This window comes from Amphiura filiformis, chromosome 4 (genome assembly GCF_039555335.1).
Source record: "Amphiura filiformis chromosome 4, Afil_fr2py, whole genome shotgun sequence".
NCBI classification, from domain to species: Eukaryota; Metazoa; Echinodermata; class Ophiuroidea; order Amphilepidida; family Amphiuridae; genus Amphiura; species Amphiura filiformis.
Window position 1 is genome coordinate 63,099,445 of NC_092631.1, and position 23,783 is coordinate 63,123,227.

At 35.1% G+C, this 23,783-nt stretch overlaps 1 protein-coding gene across 1 annotated transcript; it reads right to left on the reverse strand.

Annotated features, from left to right (window-relative positions):
• Positions 1 to 6,121: 6,121 nt before the first annotated feature.
• LOC140151180 (probable hydrolase PNKD) lies at positions 6,122 to 22,619 on the reverse strand. The gene is made up of 11 exons (XM_072173434.1): positions 22,412 to 22,619; positions 19,063 to 19,178; positions 18,386 to 18,498; positions 17,732 to 17,790; positions 16,784 to 16,876; positions 16,071 to 16,147; positions 15,120 to 15,194; positions 14,523 to 14,609; positions 13,452 to 13,519; positions 13,089 to 13,136; positions 6,122 to 6,351 (listed from the first exon to the last, which is right to left on the reverse strand). The coding sequence occupies exons 1-11, from the start codon at positions 22,513 to 22,515 to the stop codon at positions 6,175 to 6,177; spliced, it is 1,017 nt and encodes a 338-aa protein (XP_072029535.1). The 5' UTR covers positions 22,516 to 22,619; the 3' UTR covers positions 6,122 to 6,174.
• Between the last annotated feature and the right edge of the window lie 1,164 nt (positions 22,620 to 23,783).

Genomic DNA, 23,783 nt, shown 5'->3' on the forward strand with positions numbered 1-23,783 from the left:
TAAAAATCTCAACTTTTTTTGAGAAAAGTGGGGGATGAAGCTGTGGATCACGAAATGCCCTTTTAAGAAAGGAATGTTTAACTGAATGTATATGTAGTAAAAAAAGACAAGTTTTTGACTTCATCTGGTTGATCAATAGATTGTTTCTTTTATTTTTTACAAATTGCAGAATGTTATACTTAGCAGTACATATGCTGTGGTATTTTTACAAGTAGCATAATGCTACACTCAGCAGTACACAGGCTCTGGTATTTTTTACAAGTAGCAGAATGTTATACTCGGCAGTACACATGCTGTGGTATTTTTACAAGTAGCAGAATGTTATACTTAGCAGTACATATGCTGTGGTATTTTTACAAGTAGCATAATGCTACACTCAGCAGTACACAGGCTGTAGTATTTTTTACAAGTAGCAGAATGCTATACTCGGCAGTACACATGCTGTGGTATTTTTACAAATAGCAGAATGTTATACTTGGCAGTACACAGGCTGTGGGATTTTTACAAATAGTAGAATGCTATACTCAGCAGCACACAAGCGCTGTGATAATTTAATAATGTACAAATACTGTAATACTTAAAATGTGACCATCAAGGGCAAGGAATCCAATTACTTCTAATTACTTCACTGACATTTCAATGATTCAAGACAAGTGGTTCCTTATATATGTTAAGAAATGAGGTACATTCTAGCGGTACCTCTTTTCTTTTCATAAATAACGTACCGCTTGTCTTGAGTCACTGAAATTCCAGTGTAGTAACTGGATTCCTTGCCCCTATAATATACATTTTTGTTACCAGTGTGTTATTATTTTTTGAGAAAAATACAAAAATAGTCACACATTTATCAAGGGGTGTAGTACCACCTTAAGAAATCTGGAAGTTTATTTTCAGAGGCAACTGCCAATATTTTGATGTGATGGGTCACAAATAATGCTTGCATAAACACAACACATAGAGTAATAACATTTATACACATAATAACAAGTGTGGTATACTCAAATAAACCTATATACAAATACATACAAAATATTCAAAGTTATTCTTACAGTAAATTGTATTTGGCAGTTGTATAACATTTTATTTCTTGCACATTAATTTACAATAATATGTTAATATGCAATATCTGGTTAGCTTTGTACACATTGCACAGATGCCTAACCCATCGCACTGGCCTGGATTTATCAAGTTGTGTCAAAACAATAAATTATGGCATTTTAAGACTTATGAAACTTTATTAATTAAAAACGTTCAGATTAGCATTTAAAGCTGAGTTCACATAAATATTTACTATTTGGGTATACATGTACGGTGCACATTTTGCAGGGTACGCGAATAGCTTAATATCAAACAAGGTAATTTCATAATACTGGGTCACATAAGACAGCACTATTCAAAAAGGCTGTATAGCTGCGTATAGTATAGTATAGTTTTTTGTTTGTATATTTGTGTTTTCCTTTTTATTGAATAAATGTGATGTAAGATTGATAGTATAGTATAGTATAGTATAGTATAGTATAGTATAGTATAGTATAGTATAGTATAGTGGGAATCGTGCGTGTTCGATTTTAGTGCAGCATATACTGTCCTAATTTTAAAATTAAACCATATGTGGGTAAATTAATTTTTTTAATAGCCATTATGACACCTCATTGAATGCAATGTGACCAAAGTAACAAGCATTTGATTAGACGAAGGTTTAATTTTAAATCTGACACTGTCATACAAGTACAATTCTCAACAAAATAAAATACATTAACCAGAAACTGTCTCAAAAATCCTCCACTAATTTGAATTATAGTCTTGTCTCATATCATTTCAAAAATCTACTGGCCCACCGGACCAGCATTGTTGAATATTTACTGGCCCGATACAAAATCCACTGGCGCAGGGCCACCACTTAAATCTGTCCCTGCTGACCTATACACGCCTGATCGAATAGCGTATATCGAATACTGTATACAGTATACTCCTACATGAACTCAGCCTTAAGCCACCATTTTTGGTGTGGGGCACCAGAGTCCCCCTATTTGATGGGTGGGGCACTGACTTAATTGTCCCACCCATACTGGATAGTATTTTATAGTATAAAACAGGCACATAATTAGTCAAAATATCTATCCAACTTTGGCTCAAATACTGAGAATTCTACAACAGTTAAGACAACAATTTCAAATTAGAGCAACTGCTGTATTCGAGTAAGCAACACTACTCTGCATTATCATTTTACAGCACACAGAGGACAGAGGAAGGACAATCACCATTGTTCTTATAGTGAGAAACCTGGTTATTTATGTACCATATGGCTTCCCATAGAAAAATAAATGAATCCTTACAAATGAGCACTCCCTAGGGTACTCAACAAGCTTGGAAGAGTACATTTGACATCTTTTGACCTTTGACCTTAAAAATTTGCATATTCTGGAACTTTTAAAAAGTAACAAGCCCTCTAAAATTAAAGCTTATATGTGTATGTCCATATCAAAACGATGCACTTGTCGGCTGCTGCTTTGATTTGATTTGTTCGGGTTTTGACAACCCTGGATAACCCAAGAAAGCCTCTATTGAAGCTTATTTCCATTGGGGTCCATTTGAACACCGGGACGGGTGTCTCATTTCACATAATAGCTAGGAATAAAATCCCAGACTCATCTCAAGTGGAGGCCACTTCAAATCATCCCCAAGTGACATGGTTATGGAATGTTCGCTGTATTAATAAGCCATGCGACTTGGGGATGATATAAAGTGACACCCCCTTGAAAAGAGTCTGGTATTTATTGCCAGTTATTATGTGAAATGAGACACATGTAGCAGCTGACAAGTGCATCCTTTTGATATGGATGTACACATATTATATTTAGCATAGTTGTCATATATTACGAGACACAACAGGCTGGTTTAATTTCTGGATTTTTTTCATATTTTTACCCAAAAAATTGATACCTGAGGCAATTTTTTTGACTCAATTAATTTCACAAACCATATAGACACTAAGCAAAAAGGTAGCTACCTTTTTATAAGATATAAGAGGGCAGACACATTTGAAACAGTGTTAAATCCACTCCAATGTTTGGAAAAATAGGATCACACTCCTTATTTTTGTTTAATTTTAAAATTTACATAAAATTCAAGGACTCAGTAAGAGTCTAGGCATTCAAAGTGTTAAGCATATGCTTAAACATTAGACATTCAAAGTGTTAAGCATATGCTTAAATATTAGACATTCAAAGTGAAGAGCATATGCTTAAACATTAGACATTCAAAGTGTTAAGCATATGCTTAAATATTAGACATTCAAAGTGTTAAGCATATGCTTAAACATTAGACATTCAAAGTGTTAAGCATATGCTTAAACATTAGACATTCAAAATGTTAAGCATATGCTTAAACATTAGACATTCAGAGTGAAGAGCATATGCTTAAACATTAGACATTCAAAGTGTTAAGCATATGCTTAAACATTAGACATTCAAAGTGTTACGCATATGCTTAAGCATTAGACATTCAAAGTGTTAAGCATATGCTTAAACATTAGACATTCAAAGTGAAGAGCATGTGCTTAAACATTAGGAATTTAAAGTGAAGAGCTTAAACATTAGACATTCAAATGGTTAAGCATATGCTTAAATATAAAACATTCAAAGTGTTAGGCATATGCTTAAATAGTAGATATTCAAAGTGTAGAGTATATGCAGAGGCGTAGCCAGGATTTATTTGGGGGCTCATTTTGAAAAAGTGGAATTTTTTGGACCTTTTGGAAAAATAGGATCACACTCCTTATTTTTGTTTAATTTTAAAATTTACATAAAATTCAAGGACTCAGTAAGAGTCTAGGCATTCAAAGTGTTAAGCATATGCTTAAACATTAGACATTCAGAGTAGCCAGGATTTATTTGGGGGCTCATTTTGAAAAAGTGGAATTTTTTGGACCTTTTCCCACAATTCTGGACATTTTAAACCAAGAAATCATTAAAAAGCTAAAACATTTAAAACATTTTTTTAGCTTCCTATGCTCGCAAAGTGGACCTTTTGGCCTTTGGTGATTTTGGAGGTGGGCGACCACAACCCCCACCTTACACTACCTACGCCCTTAATATTCTTAAATATTTAGCATGTCTAAAGTCTTTCCTCTGAAATTTACATTACTGGTTATTACAAGAAACAGAAAAAAAATTAGAATAGGCCTACATGTGATACTGAAGTTAAGTCATATTCTAGTCTGGTTTTTTGCTCTAGCATACAAAAAAGACTATGATAATGCTTTTTAGCATAAATGATTTAATGTGAAATTTTAACTTTTATTCCTTGAGCAAGAATGTTAAAACCTCTGTGATACAAAGTTGTTTATGTGATCAATTTGTCCAAGTTAAATTTTGTTCGAATAGTATAGTCTGTAACCACAGACTACTACAGACTATTTATCAAGAGTCAAAGTCCCTGTGCATTGTATGCTGTAAATTCTCGCATATTCATTAAGGTCGATCGTTTGATTGTGCCCTGCGTGCCTTTGCATATACACGATAGAGCTTTGCTTGTCTTCGCGTTTATATGAAAGACTGTAAAAATACACAATATGTGCGTGGCAGTTTCACCTGTCGCATTTCATGGAACAATTGGCCCTCATTATTGGGTGATGCTGAGACTTCTCCTGTTTGGAGTTTGTCTGTTATTGTCTGTTAGGATACATTGGGTATACATGTATTAATGGTAGTAGAGAATAATGACATTTATTATATCCTTAATCTTACCTGAATGCCTGGTAGATCAGATCACATCATACATGTATATGGTCAAATACAATCCTCCTAAATACATTAATTTTAATGACAATTAAAATGGTCTTGAAACATTTGTGATGCAAGCACTACATTTTGAGAGATGCTTGAAAGAAGTCAACTTTTTTTGTATTTAAGCAATATTCTTACAACATAAAAATTGATTGATGGATTAATCAGCGTATTGTACAGTAGTCTTTTTAATGTACAACAATATCAAAAGAAAGACTACAAATTGGGTTTATGTCCAATTACCTGTGCATAATTGTGGGCATTTATATAGCACCAAATTAAACATACATCAAAGCACTTTACATTAACTGTTGCCACTAGGATATATCACACCATTTTACAGTCACAATTCCGGTGGGACTACTGTACCCCCAACAGCTCCCCGCTTTACACCTGGGTGGAGTGTGACAAGTGAGATAAAGTGTCTTGCCCAAGAATACAACACTTTGGTCCAGATGTGCTTCGAACCAACAACCTTGTGGTCAAGAGTCGAGCACCCTAACCATTGGACAACTTTGCATAGTGCACTTTAAATTACTGGGGTTTTTTTGCTTCATTAATTTGAACTTGAGATTAGAGTGCAACAAAGCCAACATGTTGTGTACTTAGGCAATGTGCTTTACCTTGCTTGGCTCTCTCCACCTAGGTGTATCAATGGGTATCAGTACAATACCTCATTGTGCAATGATGTAAAGAACCAACAAGAGCAATTACGCATGTGTAATAACATACACAATTCCAATAAAACTTTCCACAAAATACCAAGCACATGTGCTCTTTTTGGAGGCAATTGGAGGCAACATTTATCAAGAATATGGACCAAACTAATAATCCCTTTCAATTACGGTGGATTTTATATTTGACTATAAAATTATTATAAAAATACCGTATTGTTCTTAATCAAACGCCCCTGCTTTAATAAATGCCACCATAATTTTTTCAACGAAAAAGAGACCGAATGCAAGAATTTCAATGGCCATATCATTTTAGTTTGCTTAAAACCGGCGTTTGCTGTATGTACGATATCCCAAAATTGCATGGACAAAACCTCAAATTCCATCCAGTTCATTAGTAGAATGTTCATTTCAATAAAATATCACATTCTTGTGTAATATGTACTTTCAGGTGTAATTTTGTAGTATCTACGATGATATGCTGTTTGTTATGGGCGCCGCCATCTTGCTTATGAAGCAGGAATTCAGTCGTATTTGCAATTTTCAGCTCACTTTTAAAGCTTTGTCATTGAAAATTTGCCTAATAATGCACCCTTTTATTAGGAACAATACGGTAGTTTCAGTTGGCCCAAGAAAAGGATGAGTATGTCAAAATTGTCAATGTTAATTACATAGTATAACTATAATAATAATGTGTCACATATGGAGCAAGTTTATAGAACATAGTTGTATTTATCTTTACATGCCCTGAGTTCTGCAAATGCTCTGGATCTGGCAGCCATCTGGTCTTCTCCTTCCTTTGTCTTAATACCTACTGCTTCCATGATAGCATCAGAGTCTGTCCTTAGGAATGGATTATATGTCTTCTCTTCTGCTACTGTTGATGGTATCTGGGAGATGAAATATTGCAAGAGAGAGATTTGGTCAATTATCTCAATCATGATAGAAATTCAATCATGGTAGATGGTAAAGGCTCGGAAGGTAGGTACTCAGTACAAATGACCATACGGGGACGTGGCGCAAACATGGGTAGTATTTGCGGCCTTTTGGTATACCAATGACCCCTTTTTCTAAGCCAATTTTGGTATATGGATGGGTCATTTTTTCAACATTATTGGAAAATAGCCAATTTTGCCTCAATCTACCCAAAATTTCTGAAATTTCCCCAAAATTTGTGGGAAAATTGGTATTTTAAATTTGGTATATTGATGGGTCCACTTTTAAATTCTCAGTGGCACACCCCTACCAAAACCAAACTTGAGTACCCCCACCCCACCCCTGAGGGTAAAGGTGTCTGCAAGCTATGTCAAAATAAAGGTTCCTTATGTCAAATATGATATGGTGAAAGGCAAATACTCATCACACACTTTATGATATAGATTGTTTATGTTATAACAATCTATATATAAATATGTAAACAAAATAAAATGTGAAATCATAGGCCTTTTTGTGTTTGATTGAATACCTATGGTGAAAGGCAAATATTCATCACACACTTTATGATATGGATTGTTTATGTTATAACAATCTATATATAAATATGTAAACAAAATAAAATGTGAAATCATAGGCCTTTTGTGTTTGATTGAATACCTATGGTGAAAGGCAAATACTCATCTTATACTTTATGATATGGATTGTTTATGTTATAACAATCTATATATAAATATATAAACAAAATGAAATGTGAAATCATAGGCCTTTTGTGTTTGATTGAATACCTATGGTGAAAGGCAAATACTCATCTTATACTTTATGATATGGATTGTTTATGTTATAACAATCTATATATATAAATATGTAAACAAAATGAAATGTGAAATCATATGCCTTTTTGTGTTTGATTGAATACCTATGGTGAAAGGAAAATACTCATCACATACTTTATGATATGGATTGTTTATGTTACAACAATCTATATATAAATATATAAACAAAATAAAATGTGAAATCATAGGCCTTTTTGTGTTTGATTGAATACCTATGGTGAAAGGCAAATACTCATCACACACTTTATGATATGGATTGTTTATGTTATAACAATCTATATATAAATATGTAAACAAAACAAAATGTGAAATCATAGGCCTTTTTGTGTTAGAAAGCCTATGGTGATAGGAAAATACCTAATGTCACATAGTTTCCAATGTTATCTACTCTATGTATTGTTTAGGTTATAACAATCTAAAATATGTAAACAAAATAAAATGTGAAATCATAGGCCCTTTTTTGTGTTTGAATGCCTATGGTGAAAGGAAAATACTTATGTCACATAGTTTTCAATGTTATCCAATTTGTGATATGTATTGTTTATGTTATAACAATCTATATATGTAAACAAAATAAAATGTGAAATCATTTTCTGTTTGAATGCCAATGGTGAAAGGAAAATACTTATGTCACATAGCTTCCAATGGATCCACTTTATGATAATTATGTATTGTTTATATTATAACAATCTATGATTGTTATGTAAACAAAATAAACTGTGAAATCATAGGCCATTCTTGTCTGAATGCCTTTGGTGAAAGGAAAATACTTATGTAATATAATTAGTTTCCAATGTTATCCACTTTATTATATGTATTGGCCGTTTCATACTATAGCTTTATACCACGTTAGTGGTTTAAATGCATTTATAGTTTACATGGATACTGCAGAAAGGTAACATTTGCTGGTAAATTTTGTTTAAATAGGAAACCTATGTACATACTACTGTTTACAAATTCCAAAATGCAACTTTAAATTATGTATGATTTTGAACAAAAACAATAATTTGAACAAAATGAGTAATATTTGGAGCTTGATTGATAAAAACAAAACATGCTACAAATTACTATTCTGAAAAAATCAGGCAAAAAAAGTTTGCCTTTCTTAAATGCTGTTTCCATGTCGGCTCGGAGATGAGTGCGGTGTGTAGATACTTTTTAGTTTCTTTATGTTTGTTTTTTGGGTATCTACCAAGATTTTGTTCCAATTTTCTTTGTTTTTTTTACATGTTCTTTTTTGTATTGTTTGTTTGTGTGTGCGGGTGAGTGGCCATATTTATCAAAGTATAATTTATATGTATGTCTAGAGTTTTCTATGTACAATTACCTCATGAAACGTGTTCCATGATACCATTATAGACATTGAAAATGATTAAGTATGGCTAATGATGTTAAAATTCTATCAATGAATTGCCGGGTTTAAATGCTAAACAAAAAGAAGAGATGTTTTACATTATTTGCGTAACAAAAGTGTTTCAATATTATGTTTGCAAGATGTTCATTTTGATAAGAATATGGAAATAATGGTAAAAGCTGAATGGGGAGGTGAAGCTTTTTTAGCTCTTTTGCCTCAAATTCAAGAGGAGTTGCCATTTTCTCAATAACAATTTAGATTATAAAGTCCATACAACACAAAATGATGAAGAAGGAAATTGGGTAGCTTTAGATGTATCTATTAACAATGTTAAGTATAACACTTATATCAATATATGGTCCAAATGATGACAAGCCAAACTTTTATCACGACATTAAAAGGGTAATAGAAACATTTGATAATGCCCATTGTGTGTTATGTGGTGACTGGAATTTGGTTCAAGATCCAAAATTAGATACCTCGAATTATATTCGCATAAATAATCCAAAAGCGAGAAAAACTGTTTTAGAAATGAAAGAAGAACTTGGATTGATAGACCGTGGCGACTTCAAAACCCAAACTCTCTTGATATACCTGGCGTCAACCAACTCCTTTAAAACAGTCCAGATTAGATTTTTTTCTGATATCGGAAGAGCTTACAACATATTTAGTGAAATCTAAAATAGACCCTGGATATCGAACAGATCACTCTCTTATTAGTCTTTCGCTCGACGTGTCTCCTATTAAGCGTGGGAAAGGTTTTTGGAAATTCAATAATACGCTATTAAAAGAAATTGATTACATAGATAGGATTAAGAAAAAAAATTAGTGAAGTTAAGAAACAATATGCAGTATCACCATATAACTTAAATAATATAAATCAAATCCCTGCAAGTGAGCTCGAGTTTACGATAAATGAACAACTGTTTCTTGAAGTATTGCTCATGGAGATAAGGGGGGGAAACGATCAAATATGCATCAGAAAAAAACAAAAAAAAATAAAAATAAAGAAAAAAATACTTGAAAGAGATATAGAAACTTTAGAAAAAGAGCTAGGTGATTCAAACAATACAGACGTTTTAGAAAATGTTGAAATTAAAAGTCCGAATTAGAGGAGATGAGGAAGGAAAAAATGGAAGGCGTAATGTTACGATCCAAAGCAAGATGGATAGAACACGGAGAAAAACCATCTAAATATTTTGTGAACTTGGAAAAAAGAAACTGTGTAAATAAAGCAATCGTTCATTTACAAAATGCAAACGGGATGATATAAAAGATCAATACCAAATAATGGAAGAAACTTTTAAGTTTTACTCGAAACTGTATGAATGTAAAGACAACAATTTATATTTGGAGGAATTGACCAAAATCTTTCAAGATCAGATTTACCTCAATTAACTCAAGATCAATTAAAAAAAGCTCAAGGGCATTTGACTTATGACGAACTTTTAACTGCCTTGAAGAAAATGTCAAACAATAAAAGTCCTGGGTCTGATGGGTTTACCACTGAATTTTGGAAAGTTTTTTTTCAAGACTTGGGAGGTTTTCTCTTACGTTCTCTGAACTACTCATATGAATCACGGGAATTATCAGTTACGCAGAGATTAGGGATTATTACCCTCCTTCCTAAAGGAAACAAACCAAAACAATTCCTAAAGAATTGGCGCCCTATTACTTTGTTAAATATAACCTATAAACTAGCTTCATCGTGTATTGCTGAAAGAATGAAACAGATTTTACCAAGCCTAATAAATGATGATCAAAAAGGTTTTATGAAAGGAAGGTATATTGGAGAAAATATAAGATTACTTTATGATTTAATTTTATACACAAAATTACATGACCAACCAGGTATGCTATTGCTTATAGATTTTGAAAAAGCGTTTGATTCCGTTTCTCATAAATTCATTTTTAAAACATTAGATTTTCTAAATATCGGTCCATCTTTTACAAAATGGATCAAACTTTTTTATAATAAAAGTCAATCCTCAGTTTTGGTAAATGGAAATTCCTCAAAACAATTCGATTTAGGTAGAGGTTGCAGACAGGGGACCCTTTGTCCCTTATATCTTTCTAATTTGTGCTGAAATGTTGGGCTGTCTCATACGAAAAAATACTGATATATGTGGTATTACAGTTGAAAATATTAATTGTAAAATCACCCAATACGCTGATGACTCGACTGTGATCTTAAATGGAAGTAATGAAAGTTTACTACAAGCGTTAAAAACACTGGATTTGTTTGAGCGTTTGTCAGGGTTGAAAATAAACGAGGATAAAACAAATGTTGTGTATATTGGGTCACTTAGAGGTAGAAAACCAAACCCTGGCATTACAAATAAAAATCTAAAGTGGGTTGAAGACGGACAATTCTCTGCATTGGGAGTACAATTTTCAAACAATTTGGTTGAAATGGTTAATTTGAACTATGATAAGGTTATGGAGTCGGTGACAAAGGTAATGCATCATTGGTCTAAAAGAAACTTGACAGTTTTTGGAAGAATAACTATAGTCAAATCCCTACTGATACCAAAGTTTAACCACCTTGTTCTTTCAATTCCTAACCCGTCAAAAGACTTTATAAAAGATTTACAAAAGAAAATCTATAATTTTATTTGGAAAGGTACAAGAGATAAAATAAGTAGAGATCAATTGTCAAATGATTATTCTGAAGGTGGATTAAGATTGGTTAAAGTAGATTTATTCTTTGAAGCACTGAAATGTACATGGATTAGACGAATTGTAAATGGATGTATTGATGCTAAAGGATTGATGTTTTTTTTTATTTCAACTGGTATACAGATTAATGATCTTGAAAAGGGCATAAATTATACACTAAAAGTAGCACAAAATTCCCAAAATGTTTTTTGGAAAGAAGTTCTTTTATCTTGGTCTAAGGTAAAGAAAAAACACAATCCTAATACAATTGATGATGTATTAAGATCATGTTTATGGGAAAACGAATGGTTTAAGATTGGTGGTAAAGAAATAAATTATAAAAAATGGCGGACAGCAGGTATTGATTTTGTCTCTGACCTTGTCCATGTTAACCAAAACCGTTTCTCTTTCTTCATGAAATTGAAACAAATTATGGATTACGGCTAAATTTTTTGGAATACAACAGTGTAATTTATGCAATTAAGAGTAATTTCAAGCATCTATTTCAGGAAAACGCTACATTTATTGCAATTCCTAAGCCGTTTATCCCATTTCATTTCAGTTTTATTTTAAAAGATAAAAAGGTTGCAGATCAATCTGTAAACAACTTATGTCCTCAAAGATACCAAGAGCAAAACGAAAATGGGAAGTAAAATTAAATAGTAGCTTTTCAGATGATGAATGGAAGGTATATTCTTTGTTGCCATTTAAATGTACAATGGATACAAAATTACGGTGGTTTCAGTACAGAATTTTAAATGGAATTCTTACCACAAATACATTTATGTTTATAATTGGCAAAAGAAATGATAATATATGTACTTTTTGCAACAAGGAACCCGAAACGATAATTCATCTTTTATCAGATTGTAAAAAGGTTAAACCCATTTGGTCTCAGCTCGAAACCTGGTGTTTACAAAAACTCGGTATACCTATCACATTCAACCGAAATCATATTCTTTTCGGGACAGATTTAGGAAAACTAAATAGTGCTACCAATTTAATTCTCATTCTAACTAAGTTTTATATATACAGAAAAAGATGCCAAAATTAGGCCCTTTCTTTTATCCCTCTTCAGAAGGAAATAGAATATTATCATAAATTGGAAAGATTCATTCTTTTAAAAGATTCAAAATACCGAGTTTATCAAAATAAATGGCAGGTTTGGAAGGACTTTTCAACTAAACATTTTCTTCTTATTGTAAAAGCTAGACAAATCAAATGCTATATAAATATGTATGTGAGAGAGTGTGTGTGCTGGTACTGTTTATGTATTGTTTTCTATTTAAAAAATACCTGGTGTATAGAAATCAAAATTTCTGTATTTATCTGAGTAAACTATGATTGTAAAATGTACACTGGAAAAAAAGAAATAAAAAAAAAAAAAAAAAAAAAAAAAAAAAAAAAAAAAAAAAATTATAATATGGTTTGCAATGTTGAATATGAAAATAAGGTTAGCTTTGGTTACGGTTAGGACTAAGTTACAACTAGGGTTAGGATTAGATTCGACATACATAGCTAACCTTATTTCGGACATAGAAAACCTTCAACATAGCAGCCTGTAACCCACAGATATGTCAAGAACAGTAGGGCAAGGTAAAAGACTAGGTACAAGGAAGTCAATTATACTAAACTCAGAAAGTCAATTGAATGAACACTTGCATTACTGTATGCCCTTAGCAAATGTTACTGTTGCTTTAAATATATGTCCATCTTTTTCAGGTAAAAATAAACTGGGTGTCCTCATTTCACGAGTGCACACACCCCCACCACACAAGCGCAGTCTCAAAAACTTCAGATATAGTTCACAATATTATTGTAAAAGTTAACTGTTTACCGTACTTACTGTCATATGGCTATCTTTTCTTTTTTCTTTCACCCATGCTAATTTGCTCTGCAAAAAATGAAAATAAAACAGAAATTTTAGGTGTTTAATTGCATTGGCTATATCCCATATCCACAACTGGCATCTCGGAGATTAATTTTTGCCAGGTGTATGAGGTAACCACTATGATTTAATTATATTACACTTATTGACTTTGTAATTAAGCAATCTATTTTATGAATGCAACTAGTATCCACAAAACACTCCTACCAATAAATAAGCTCTACATTTTAATGTTGAAACACTGGAGTCTCATTTAGAAAAAAAACTCATTAGAGTTGAAAGTGAGAAAGGGCTACTGCACCTATTCACTAAAAATCTTACCTTAACATCTTCATTATTAGGATCAATATGCTGTGCAAAATCCAAGTTATCTTTTGCATATTCATGACCTGCAAAGACAATCAAATCAATCACAGTGATCAATCACAGATACAACATGGTTTGAAGGGATATAGGGGAAGCCATACCGCGGATTAATGACATGTTGCCTATGGGGATTGACGCTAAGTCAGGTACCGTGTGAGTAAACTCAAACATAGCGCAAATATCACGAGCATGCATAAAAGAAACTTTGCGCGTAAGATGAGCGATGCCGCCATGTCTGAACGCTGTACCAGCATCAGCTGAATTTGAGTACGCTTAAAGTGCACAGGCATGTAAAATTCCAATCTGTGTGTTTATTAATCTATGGGGGAAACTATAAGTACAGGTCTACCACGAGAACCCGAAGGGTGAGGGGTGTAGACCTGAAGCCAGTACCGAGGGAAAAATAGTGACCCTTATTCCCTGAAAATACCATGTAGTATTTGTTTTATTACACCTCATACATATTTATGAGAGAATGACACTAATTCATAACATTAATAAGAAAATAGGCGCTAGGCCCCCGGCTAGGTCAATTTGCGGTCTTCGAGAGTCGAGAGCTCCTCTAAGCTCTGCACACGTGATTCCCTTCTCCTCGCAATACGTAATAAAACTGATCCCAAATTTGGGATGCTAGTCTCCTGATGGAGGTCAAAGTTGTGACCGAAATTTGAGGTACATCCTAATTTTGTGTTGAGATCCTTCAGGTTTAAATAATTAAATCATTAATTATAAACACATTTATTTTAAATAGTTGGACTTTACTGGCAACAAAAATTGGAAAAAGTTGGAAAAGTACACATTTTTGGTCAAATGGAATGGTTTTTGAGAATTTTTGCTGTTTTAGTTGTTTTTACAAAGGACAAAATTTTATGACCAACAGACCCAATTTTCATACACACTAGGTCCTGACTGGTTGATTGATTGGTTTAAGATTAATTGATTAACTGGCTGAAATATTGATTGACTGATTGATTGATTGATTAATTGCTTGATTGATTGCTTGATTGGATTGAGTAATTGACTTACCAGGCCATATGATTGTGTCTCCAGGTAGATCTGCTATTTTATTTATACTACTTAACATGATAGGTGCAGTACCTTCAAACATTCTCCCTGTGATATAGAATGAAACATAACGATATCTTTACAATGTTATGCTAAGGCTTTAAGCTTAAGATTGTGATTAACATGGCCATTATACTTTGTTTAGCTTATAATTAGTAATTTTTTGTTTGTTTTTTGTTACTGCGCACATTAACAAAGTCCTAACTTAACTTACGCTTGCGTAAATTCACATGAGCGCACATTAGTCACGCCCAGTGCTGCACCTATTGATTCTATATCAATCCACGATGAGTCTTCGCTAATTATAAGCCAAATCAAGGTAAGGGTAATATATATCTCTTGTTTATCTCGCAGCACTTTATGTTTTAGAAATACATGAAAATTTTGGCCAAAAAGGGCGAAACAGTTCCCGAGATCCCATTTTATGTCCTCAAAATCCAGGCTTGAAATAACCTGCAGGGTACTTGCTATATTGATGCCAAGCTGTCAGCAGTAGTTATAGTTACATGCTGTTAATGCCTAGACAAGATTTGACATGAAAGAGAAGATTTTTCTTACCACATCCTCCAACAAATAGTAAGTCTCCTGTAAATACACATTTAGGTGAGCCCTCTAGGACAAAGGCTGTATGACCTGCAAATACACATAACAAGACAACCTTTTGAATGACTATAAATATCATCTTGTAATTCAAAAGTAGATTTGTATTCTAAGAAAAATCAAACCACACAAGGATAGACATCGGAGCTCAAAGTATGGATTTGCTCTCTCATTGCCTTGCCTGGCAAACACACATCTTTTGAATAAAAAAAAACTTGCATCTATTAAATATATTGCTAATAGTGATCGATAGGCAAACGTGATGCATGCTGGGAATAAAAAGGACTCAAAAGCTATCAAATTCATCACCTGTGACTGTGAATTTGAACCATATTCGTTCCCAGCATGCATCACTTTTGCCTACCGATTGCTATCAACAATATACCGTATGCCATGCTTCTTACAATACAACATTATGAACATTATGTGATATAAAAGTGACACCAGATTGAGTGAGAGTTACTAGAATAATGAGATAAGACACTCTGTAGCAAATGCCCATAGAAAGCATGCCACTAGATTTGGGCTATCACTGTCACATTTTTGAACTGTCAACCAGGCCAAACCTCCTCAATCACACCATTTTATAGATTTTCTAATTTAGCAAATCACTATTAGTGCCTTTAACAGACAAAAGTTTGAAATTAAATGATGAATAAGCATTAATACTTTTGTTAAAATTGTGTGCGTGTGTAGTGCTTAGCATGCATCATCTGCATGGCCCATTACATATGCGGATCGTAGACACACAAAAACTTAGGATCAAAGTTTGCGGGTACATGGCAAAGTAATCTAGAGGTACACTATTTGGGCCTCCATTAAGTGATAAACAAACATGGTGGCATCGGAGCTCTCCAGTTGAACCTCTTTGGTTCTCCAAATATTACAATTTTCTTGTTTATATCTTACCCACTGTGTGTCCAGGTGTGAACAGAGCTGTAAACTGTAAGTTACCAATTTTAAATTCATCCTTATCATTTACATGGCTGTAATGAAGAAAACAAGAAAAGAAAAGAAAGAAAACATCAGGAATTCAATTTCATTTACATCAATTGATTGAATACGCCCTTTCTCCTGTACACAGGCTAACCTTTGTGAGGATAATAATTTAAATGTAGTGGGTGCATTCACACCATTGTCAAACATTTAAGGCTGGAACTGGTTAACATTTCAATGGCATATTTACAGTTTTGATGCCACCTGATATGCAAAAATTGTTTTTTAAAAAACACAATAATTGCTAACATATATTGTTTACCAATAGAAATTTTGCCCCCATAAAAATCCTGGCTACTAGATGTGACTCTGGCATGTTGTGTGTGACAAGTTTACATATGACTTTTACCCTGGTTGTAGGACTACAGGGTGAGTCAAAATGAAGTAAACTCATTTTTGTGGCGCTTGTGTACGAAATCTAGAAGGAATCCGCTGTAAATAAAAACATCATTGAAAGTACAGATTCTGAACTTTTCAATTAAAAAAAGAGAATTGTTGTATTTGCTTACTGCAAACCTGAGTTATATCAGTTGAATTAAACCACCCATTTGTTGGAGTTGAAGGCCAAGAAATTACACAAAACAAATATCATATATTTCGCAATTTTCAATGTCATTATAGCTTACTGTGTTATTCCTGGTACACCGTCATTAGAATTTCCATACACACGCGCATCTTGATGTACTTTCTTCAATTCGGTATTACCGCCCGAGTGGTCCCTGTGTGGAATTAAAACAATTAAATGAAATAAATAACATTAAAAATTAGAAAAATGTATGGTTGATAGACCCTCGAACAAAGCACCTCAAAAAGTACATCATTTAAGGTGTCAAAAACGTCAAAAATCAGAAAAAAGGGTATGTTTAAATGGATCTTGAACATGAAACATCAAAAAATTGCAAAGTAACGACTCACTTCTTTAGGGTAGTAATGACGACCAAGATAAGTATTTGGGGTATTATGGAAGCCCTGGATAAATACTTGTTTAGGATCCAATTTGATATCCACCTCAGAATATAAGTACACCCTCAAAGAGAAAAAAAAGGTGCAGTGATTTATAGTGCGCTACGCACAGGCACAACGCCTAGATGTTGATCCACAAGCCTCAGCACACTTTACAGGTTGTCACTGACCACTAGGGCCCCACATCATTCCATAAACCATTTAAAGTGAAAGCCCCACTTTTGGTTCAAGTTCCTTGGGGAATTAGTCAAGGTTAAAATGTATCCATGTAAATTCTGTTCTGTCTGTCATCAAAGTAACAGGTGTATTGTCAGTTCTTCTGTGGAGAACTGGCCAGACTGGGTTTCCTGTTTAACAACAACTCAGTGACTTGCACTCAGGGAACCATGCACTTGAATGCTACACCCTGCCTGGTGACTACATACAAAAACATTGTAAGGATTAAGGCAAATAAATGTGTGCAATGAGTAGAGTAAGTATAATATCGAGTCACATGAGTGCATTTCTATGTGGACTTGCCTGATGGGCAAATGAGAATTTAAAAATTTTGCAAGGCCTGCTGGTACTCTGTAAGTGATTACTTTAGATAACTTTAAAAGCCAGTAACTTACCAGTGTTTATGTGTTGTCAGTATGGCTGAAATAGTAACATTAGCTTCATCAACATACACCTAGGATGCAAAGCAGGAAAACAAAGTTGAATGAATGAAGTCTTATAGTCTAAAGTAAATTAATTTAAAAGATCTGGTCTGCAAGTACACCATACGCAACACCGAGCAAGATGTGGAGTATGTAGTGACTGAGCGCAGTTTCAGTGATTTAAGAGCAACCTTAATAAACTTTCAGTTAAACCTGTACAAAAAGTAATAAGTATATGACTCAATATATTATTGAAGAGATTCATCAGGAATTTAGAAAAAGAGATTTAAACATTTTCATAGTAAAATTCGAAGAAAAAGTCACTTGTGATGGACAGCACAAGAAACATCACATAGATAAGAGTCTATCTGGATCCACAGGAGATCAGAGCCGAATATGAAGGAGAGCCTAATGATGGCAACAAGGAGGGCATTCCATCTTAGACACATATATGACCAACTGATCTAGAGGGTGTTATCATTCGATGACATTATTCCATCCATCAAAGGATCAATTGGCATTCACCAGAAAGGCAACAGATAGGATTGCTGAAACTTGATGGGTTTTTCTTGGAATAATACTATGAAAACTTTTTAATCTGACTCAATATACCCCTATTTATCTTACCTGTACTGTGGCTGCATCAGACGGGTCTACCAAGATACCGGTATTAGAAGACTTCTCAATGATCAGATATGCATAGTTATCTGCCACCAATGGTATGGGTTGTATCTTGTAATCTAAAAGGAATTGCAAAACATGGTGGACGATATTGGTACTTTTATGAGGCAAAGAGCAATTTTTTTACGGATTGTTGAGATGATGCCTTCACAAATATAAGTTTCTTATTTATACTAGAACCTAACTTTGGAGACTGTTTGTAGGTGAAAAACTAACCATAAGGCAATCACCACAACAAATTGTATTACAAACTGATTTTGAGGGTGATTTCAGATACTAGTAAAGCTATGCAAACTAGGAAAAAAGGTAAAGGTCAACCTTTTTGGGATTTTGTGAATACAGGCTTCAAAACAAAAATAAGTCACCCTTACAGGTAAATTTTTACTTTTTACTTCAAAAATTTTAGTTAGTTGATTGTATTTGCTAGTTACACATAAATGTTTTACAATCATAGGCCACTTTGTTGTATTTTCTATCTGCCAACATCCAGAAAACTAGCCCTTAATAATTCTATAACCCCCCTATTTTGGGTGTTAAAAAATTATAAACCCCTATTTTTGGTCTGAAAATTCTATGTCCCCCCCCCCCCCCTTCCAAAGACAATGCCAGCCCCATAATGGTACCTTGAAATTCTTGTGCTTCTACCACTGAGTGTCCATCCGGGTGTTTCTCCTTGGCTGCCTTGATATTCTTCTGATGATAGTAACTACCCAGGCTGGTTTTGGAATATACCATGTACCTGCAATTCACATTCAAAGATTTCTTGGTGAAATACTATTAAACTTTGTATGTCTAAGAGTTTCGGCACAGAAATTTAAAATTCAACTAACCTTATATTGTAAACATGTGACAGAGCATCTTCATTAGGTGAAGTGCAGAGAGCTGTGATGTTGTGCTGCATGGACTTGCCCTTGTGGTGACCTTAGGTCAAATTTGGGCAACATATTATGTGATATGATCAAGCAAAATCAGTCTGAAGTAGAGCTAAGTAGGCCCAGGTCACTTTTGGGATTCATACATTTTCATTTTGAGCATATTTAAAGCTCCACATCAAAGAAAACCCCATGTCAATACGACCTTTGGTTAATTACAAAGTTACAACAATTTAAATACCAGTACATTAAAAAGAAAGAAACAGAGAAAAATTCAGAAAATCAAGTTTAAAGTTAGAATACTTTAATTGAGTCATTTTTAGCACACCTAAAATGTATGTATTTGTCAAAGCTTGTCAACAACGATGCTTTTGGTTTTAAGATATATATGGTTAAGAAATTTCCTGGTGGGCCACTCATGTATATAAAAGTTGTAAGCATCCGGATGAATTGACTTTCAAAAATGAGTACCCTAAGCTAGCATGTCAAAATGTTGTCAAACTCAGAAGTCCCAGAACCCTAAACAAGAATTTTACTCAAATAAAAATACTCTAAGCTAGGAATTGGTTTGAAATTTGCCCCAAAACAAGTAGAGACATTATAAAAATACCCTAAGCGAGGAATTGGCTTGAAATTTGCCCAGTACAAGGATATTGCGTGTGTCGGTATGAGTGTCATTCAGTGATGATGATCGGCTATTCCTGTCGCTTGAAAAATCTGGCTTGAAAATCGCTCGGAAACCACTCTTTTGTGCTGAATAATTTGATAAATATGTCACCACTAATGGCCGTTAATTGGGTAATTTAAAAAAACTACCCTAAGTGAGGATCGTTCTTAAAAAACACCCCTTCTTCTTCTTCTTCCTTAGTAGTACCAACTTCAGAATCCTGAATAATATCGTACTGCGGATGGGTGCACGCGCTAGTAGCTCAATCAAAGAGTAGTCAGCAAAATCAGGTGCAATTCAATATGTACAGTGATGTGCGATAAAAATAATTGGATGCTGGCTACTTGGTGGAGTCCCTTAATGCCAACTTGAAGGCATCAAGAGATCTGAAGCAGTGTTCGAAATAAGTGCTTATCCTCTTGTCCTCTTGTCCAAAAATCACTGGGGACAACCATATTGAGATATGTACTTATCCTCTGGACAACCACTTTATTTTACTTCTTAAATATGACACATTTTGGGGATAACCAAAATGTTTTGAGGACAAGCAGAATTTATACTTTAGTTATCCTCTGGACAACCTCCATAGTATCCTTATTTCGGACACTGATCTGAAGTCTGCTGGATCCTTTTCTAGTTTATTCCAGTCTCGGCTTGAGCGTTGGAAGAAGGATGAGGCAAACTGTTGCGTGCTACAGTAAGGCAACCAGAACCTGGAGTTGTGACCTCTGGTGCGTGATTTCGCTTCTTGGAGGTAGTCTTTCCAGTCGATGTCTACCAAGTTGAACCTGATGCGATATAACATGGATAATCTGTACTGAAGTCGCCTGTTTTCAAGTGACGGCCACTGAAGGTCCTTGAGCAGGGATGTTACACTTGTGTGGCGATCGTAGCTGCCAGTGACATAGCGGGCGCTGCTGCGCTGGACCTGCTCTATCTTTTTGATATTACGCTGGGTGTGGGGTCCCAGGCTGCAGCAGCGTACTCCACAATCGGTCGAACGTATGTCATATAGGTGGCTTCTTTAATCCTCCTGCTGCAGTGGTGAAAATTGCGGCTCAAGAAGGCCCTGGTTGAATTGGCCTTCTTGCAGGTAACATCAGCGTGTTCGTTGAAAGAGAGCTTGGAGTCAATGGTCAGCCCCAGGTACTTTGAAGACGGCACGACCTCCAAGCTCTCACCACGGATGGAGTATGTGGCACAGGTTGGTTTGCGCTTGTTGGTGACCCTAACAACCTTACACTTAGAAGGGTGGAATTTCATAAGCCAGGTTGATTCCCACCTCTGCAGAGCATCCAGGTCTTCTTGGAGGAGAGTGGCATCTCTGGCAGATTTTATTTGCTTGTAGAGAGCACAGTCATCTGCGAAGAGGCGGGTTGTTGAGTTCTTGGCGCAGGCTGGGAGGTCATTAATATAGACCAGGAAGAGCAAAGGCCCTAGTACACTGCCTTGGGGCACGCCTGAGGTGACTTTGGTAGGACTGCTAGTTTTGCCGTCGACTACTACTTGTTGGGTGCATCCACTGAGGAAATCCTGGATCCAGAGTAAAGTGCTGCCACGAATCCCATAGTGGTTGGCCTTATGGACAAGTAGACGGTGTGATACCTTGTCAAAGGCCTTCGCAAAGTCCAGCAGGATGAGGTCAGTTTGTGTTTTCTCCTCTAATCCCTTGGCCAGGTCCTGGATTGTGACAATAAGTTGTGAGTCGCATGATCGTCGCTTGCGGAAGCCGTGCTGTGAGTCAGTTAAGATGTTGTTGATGTTGAGATGTTTGATCACAGCACAGTGAACTACGTGTTCGCATAACTTGCATAGTATGGCTGTTAGCGAGATCGGTCTATAGTTGGACGCTAATGACCTACAGCCCTTCTTGAACACTGGAACAACAAGTGCCTTCTTCCATGCAGGTGGGACAGAACCCTGGTCCAGTGAAGCTTGGAAGAGAAGCGTGATAGCTGGTGCAATTTCTTCAGCTATCTGTTTCAGCAGCAGCTTCTAGTAAAATTAGTGTTTTGAGACTCTAATCACGGATCCGTGTGGATCCTCGCTTTGTTTTTTAAAACCACCCTAAATTTGCGTTTTCATTCACACGGATGCTTACAAACTAATTCTGTGTGGCCCCCCTAGCCAAATTTGGTGTAACAAAATGCTAAATCAGAGCGGCAGGACTACTAAAGATGGCCAAGGACAACACAAATTTTACAACTGGTAACAATTATCTAATACAACTGGAGCCCGAATATGGGGCTTTTTATAACTCTTTACATCTAGACACATGACATAGATAACCCTTCAGGTAAGCTTTAAGCTTAACAATTAATATCCCCACCTATCCTCACTCCTGTCAGCAGGCACTAGCAGGCACCATCAGTGTTTACTGTTTATCAAATAATAGGATGCATGCATGACTGTGTATGTTCATGATATTCTTACCCAACAGCAAATAACGGGCTTCCTGCTTTGAACATCTTTTTTAAATACAAATAACCAGCCACAAATCCAATCCCTATCACAGCTAGCGCATAGGTCATTAGCATCTTTATCCGATGACCTGGGTCTGATAAAAGAGGAAAGAGAAGCGAAGAGCGATGGCGGAAGTGCAAGCAGTTTGTTTTGGTTTGAGTGACCTTGTCTTGCACAGAGCAGCTATTAATGTTTCAGGTTTTAAATTGGGTAAAGTGATAGCTGCTGTTTATGTTCTTTTTTACTCCGGAATCGGATGTGCTTCTCAGTCTGGAGAGGGGCAATTCCCGAAACAATTATTATGAGAGATGAGAGTCATCATGTCATAGACTTTAGGAACCCGTGGGGCTGGGGGCTTGTCATAATTTTGGTCTGGGGGTTCAGCCTAAATAAGGGTAATTTGGGGGTAAATAAATCACTTTATGTGGTCGGGAGGGTATCCATAATAGGCCTATGATATTTTTTGTTTGTTTCAAGAAGTAACTAAAGTAGATGTTTTTACAACTTGTTAACACTAGATTAGGCCTAACTCCCATTTTATGCTTTGTTTCTTGTACTCAGTCCAAATAGGCCTAGGGGCCTTACATACCGGTACATGGTCATGGAACGGTTCCAGTTTATACCCCATTGGGTGCCAGGCGGGTAGGGGCCTATAATAGGCCTAGCATTAAGTTGCAAGGAGCCTAGGCTACGTTCATAGCTATATCTATATTGAAAAGACATCAGAATATGTTATTTAACATATATTTTGTGACTAAACAAAAGAATAAGAACAATAATTCTGTGATTGAAATCAGTCTTTTTGAATAAAATAAACACACTAGGCCTTTTTTTTTTATATAGGCCTAGGCCTAGGCCTATTTGTGGTCGGGGTCATCTTGTGACTCCCTACATTTTGGTCATCAAAAATTATTATGACTCCCCTATATTTTCCAAAAATTCATGACCCCCAGCATATTACAATATTTTGCGTACCGTAAAATGGGGTAACTTTGGGCACTTTTCATAGTTTTTAAACCACTGCTTCCAAACAAAACCAATTATATTTCCAATTATCTCTTTTTTTATGACATTAGGGTTCCTTCTACACTTTGAAGTTGAAAAGATTTTTGATAATTTTGTAAGGGTGCCCTAGTGGTTAAAAATTGCCTGACCAAAGTTACCACGCATTTGGGGCAACTTTGGTCAGAGTATGCCTATTAGGCCTACATTCAATGGAAAAAAAAATTATCTTCGCTGTATGTGGGCAAGTTGTTGTTTTTTGTGACATTTGACCCAGTGCAAAATTAATCAAGCACATGCACATCCTTGCTCACAAATATCGATTTTTATTTTTTTCTGA

Bases quoted from the DNA above. Each gene is read 5' to 3' on its own strand.
- LOC140151180 (XM_072173434.1), bottom strand. From the start codon at position 22,515: ATGCTAATGACCTATGCGCTAGCTGTGATAGGGATTGGATTTGTGGCT. The intron at 18,499-19,062 runs GTACCATTATGG...AATTCCTTTTAG, and splicing joins AGAAGCACAAGAATTTCAAG to ATTACAAGATACAACCCATA. The intron at 15,195-16,070 runs GTAAGATATAAA...GTGTATTTGCAG, and splicing joins CACACCTGGACACACAGTGG to GTCATACAGCCTTTGTCCTA.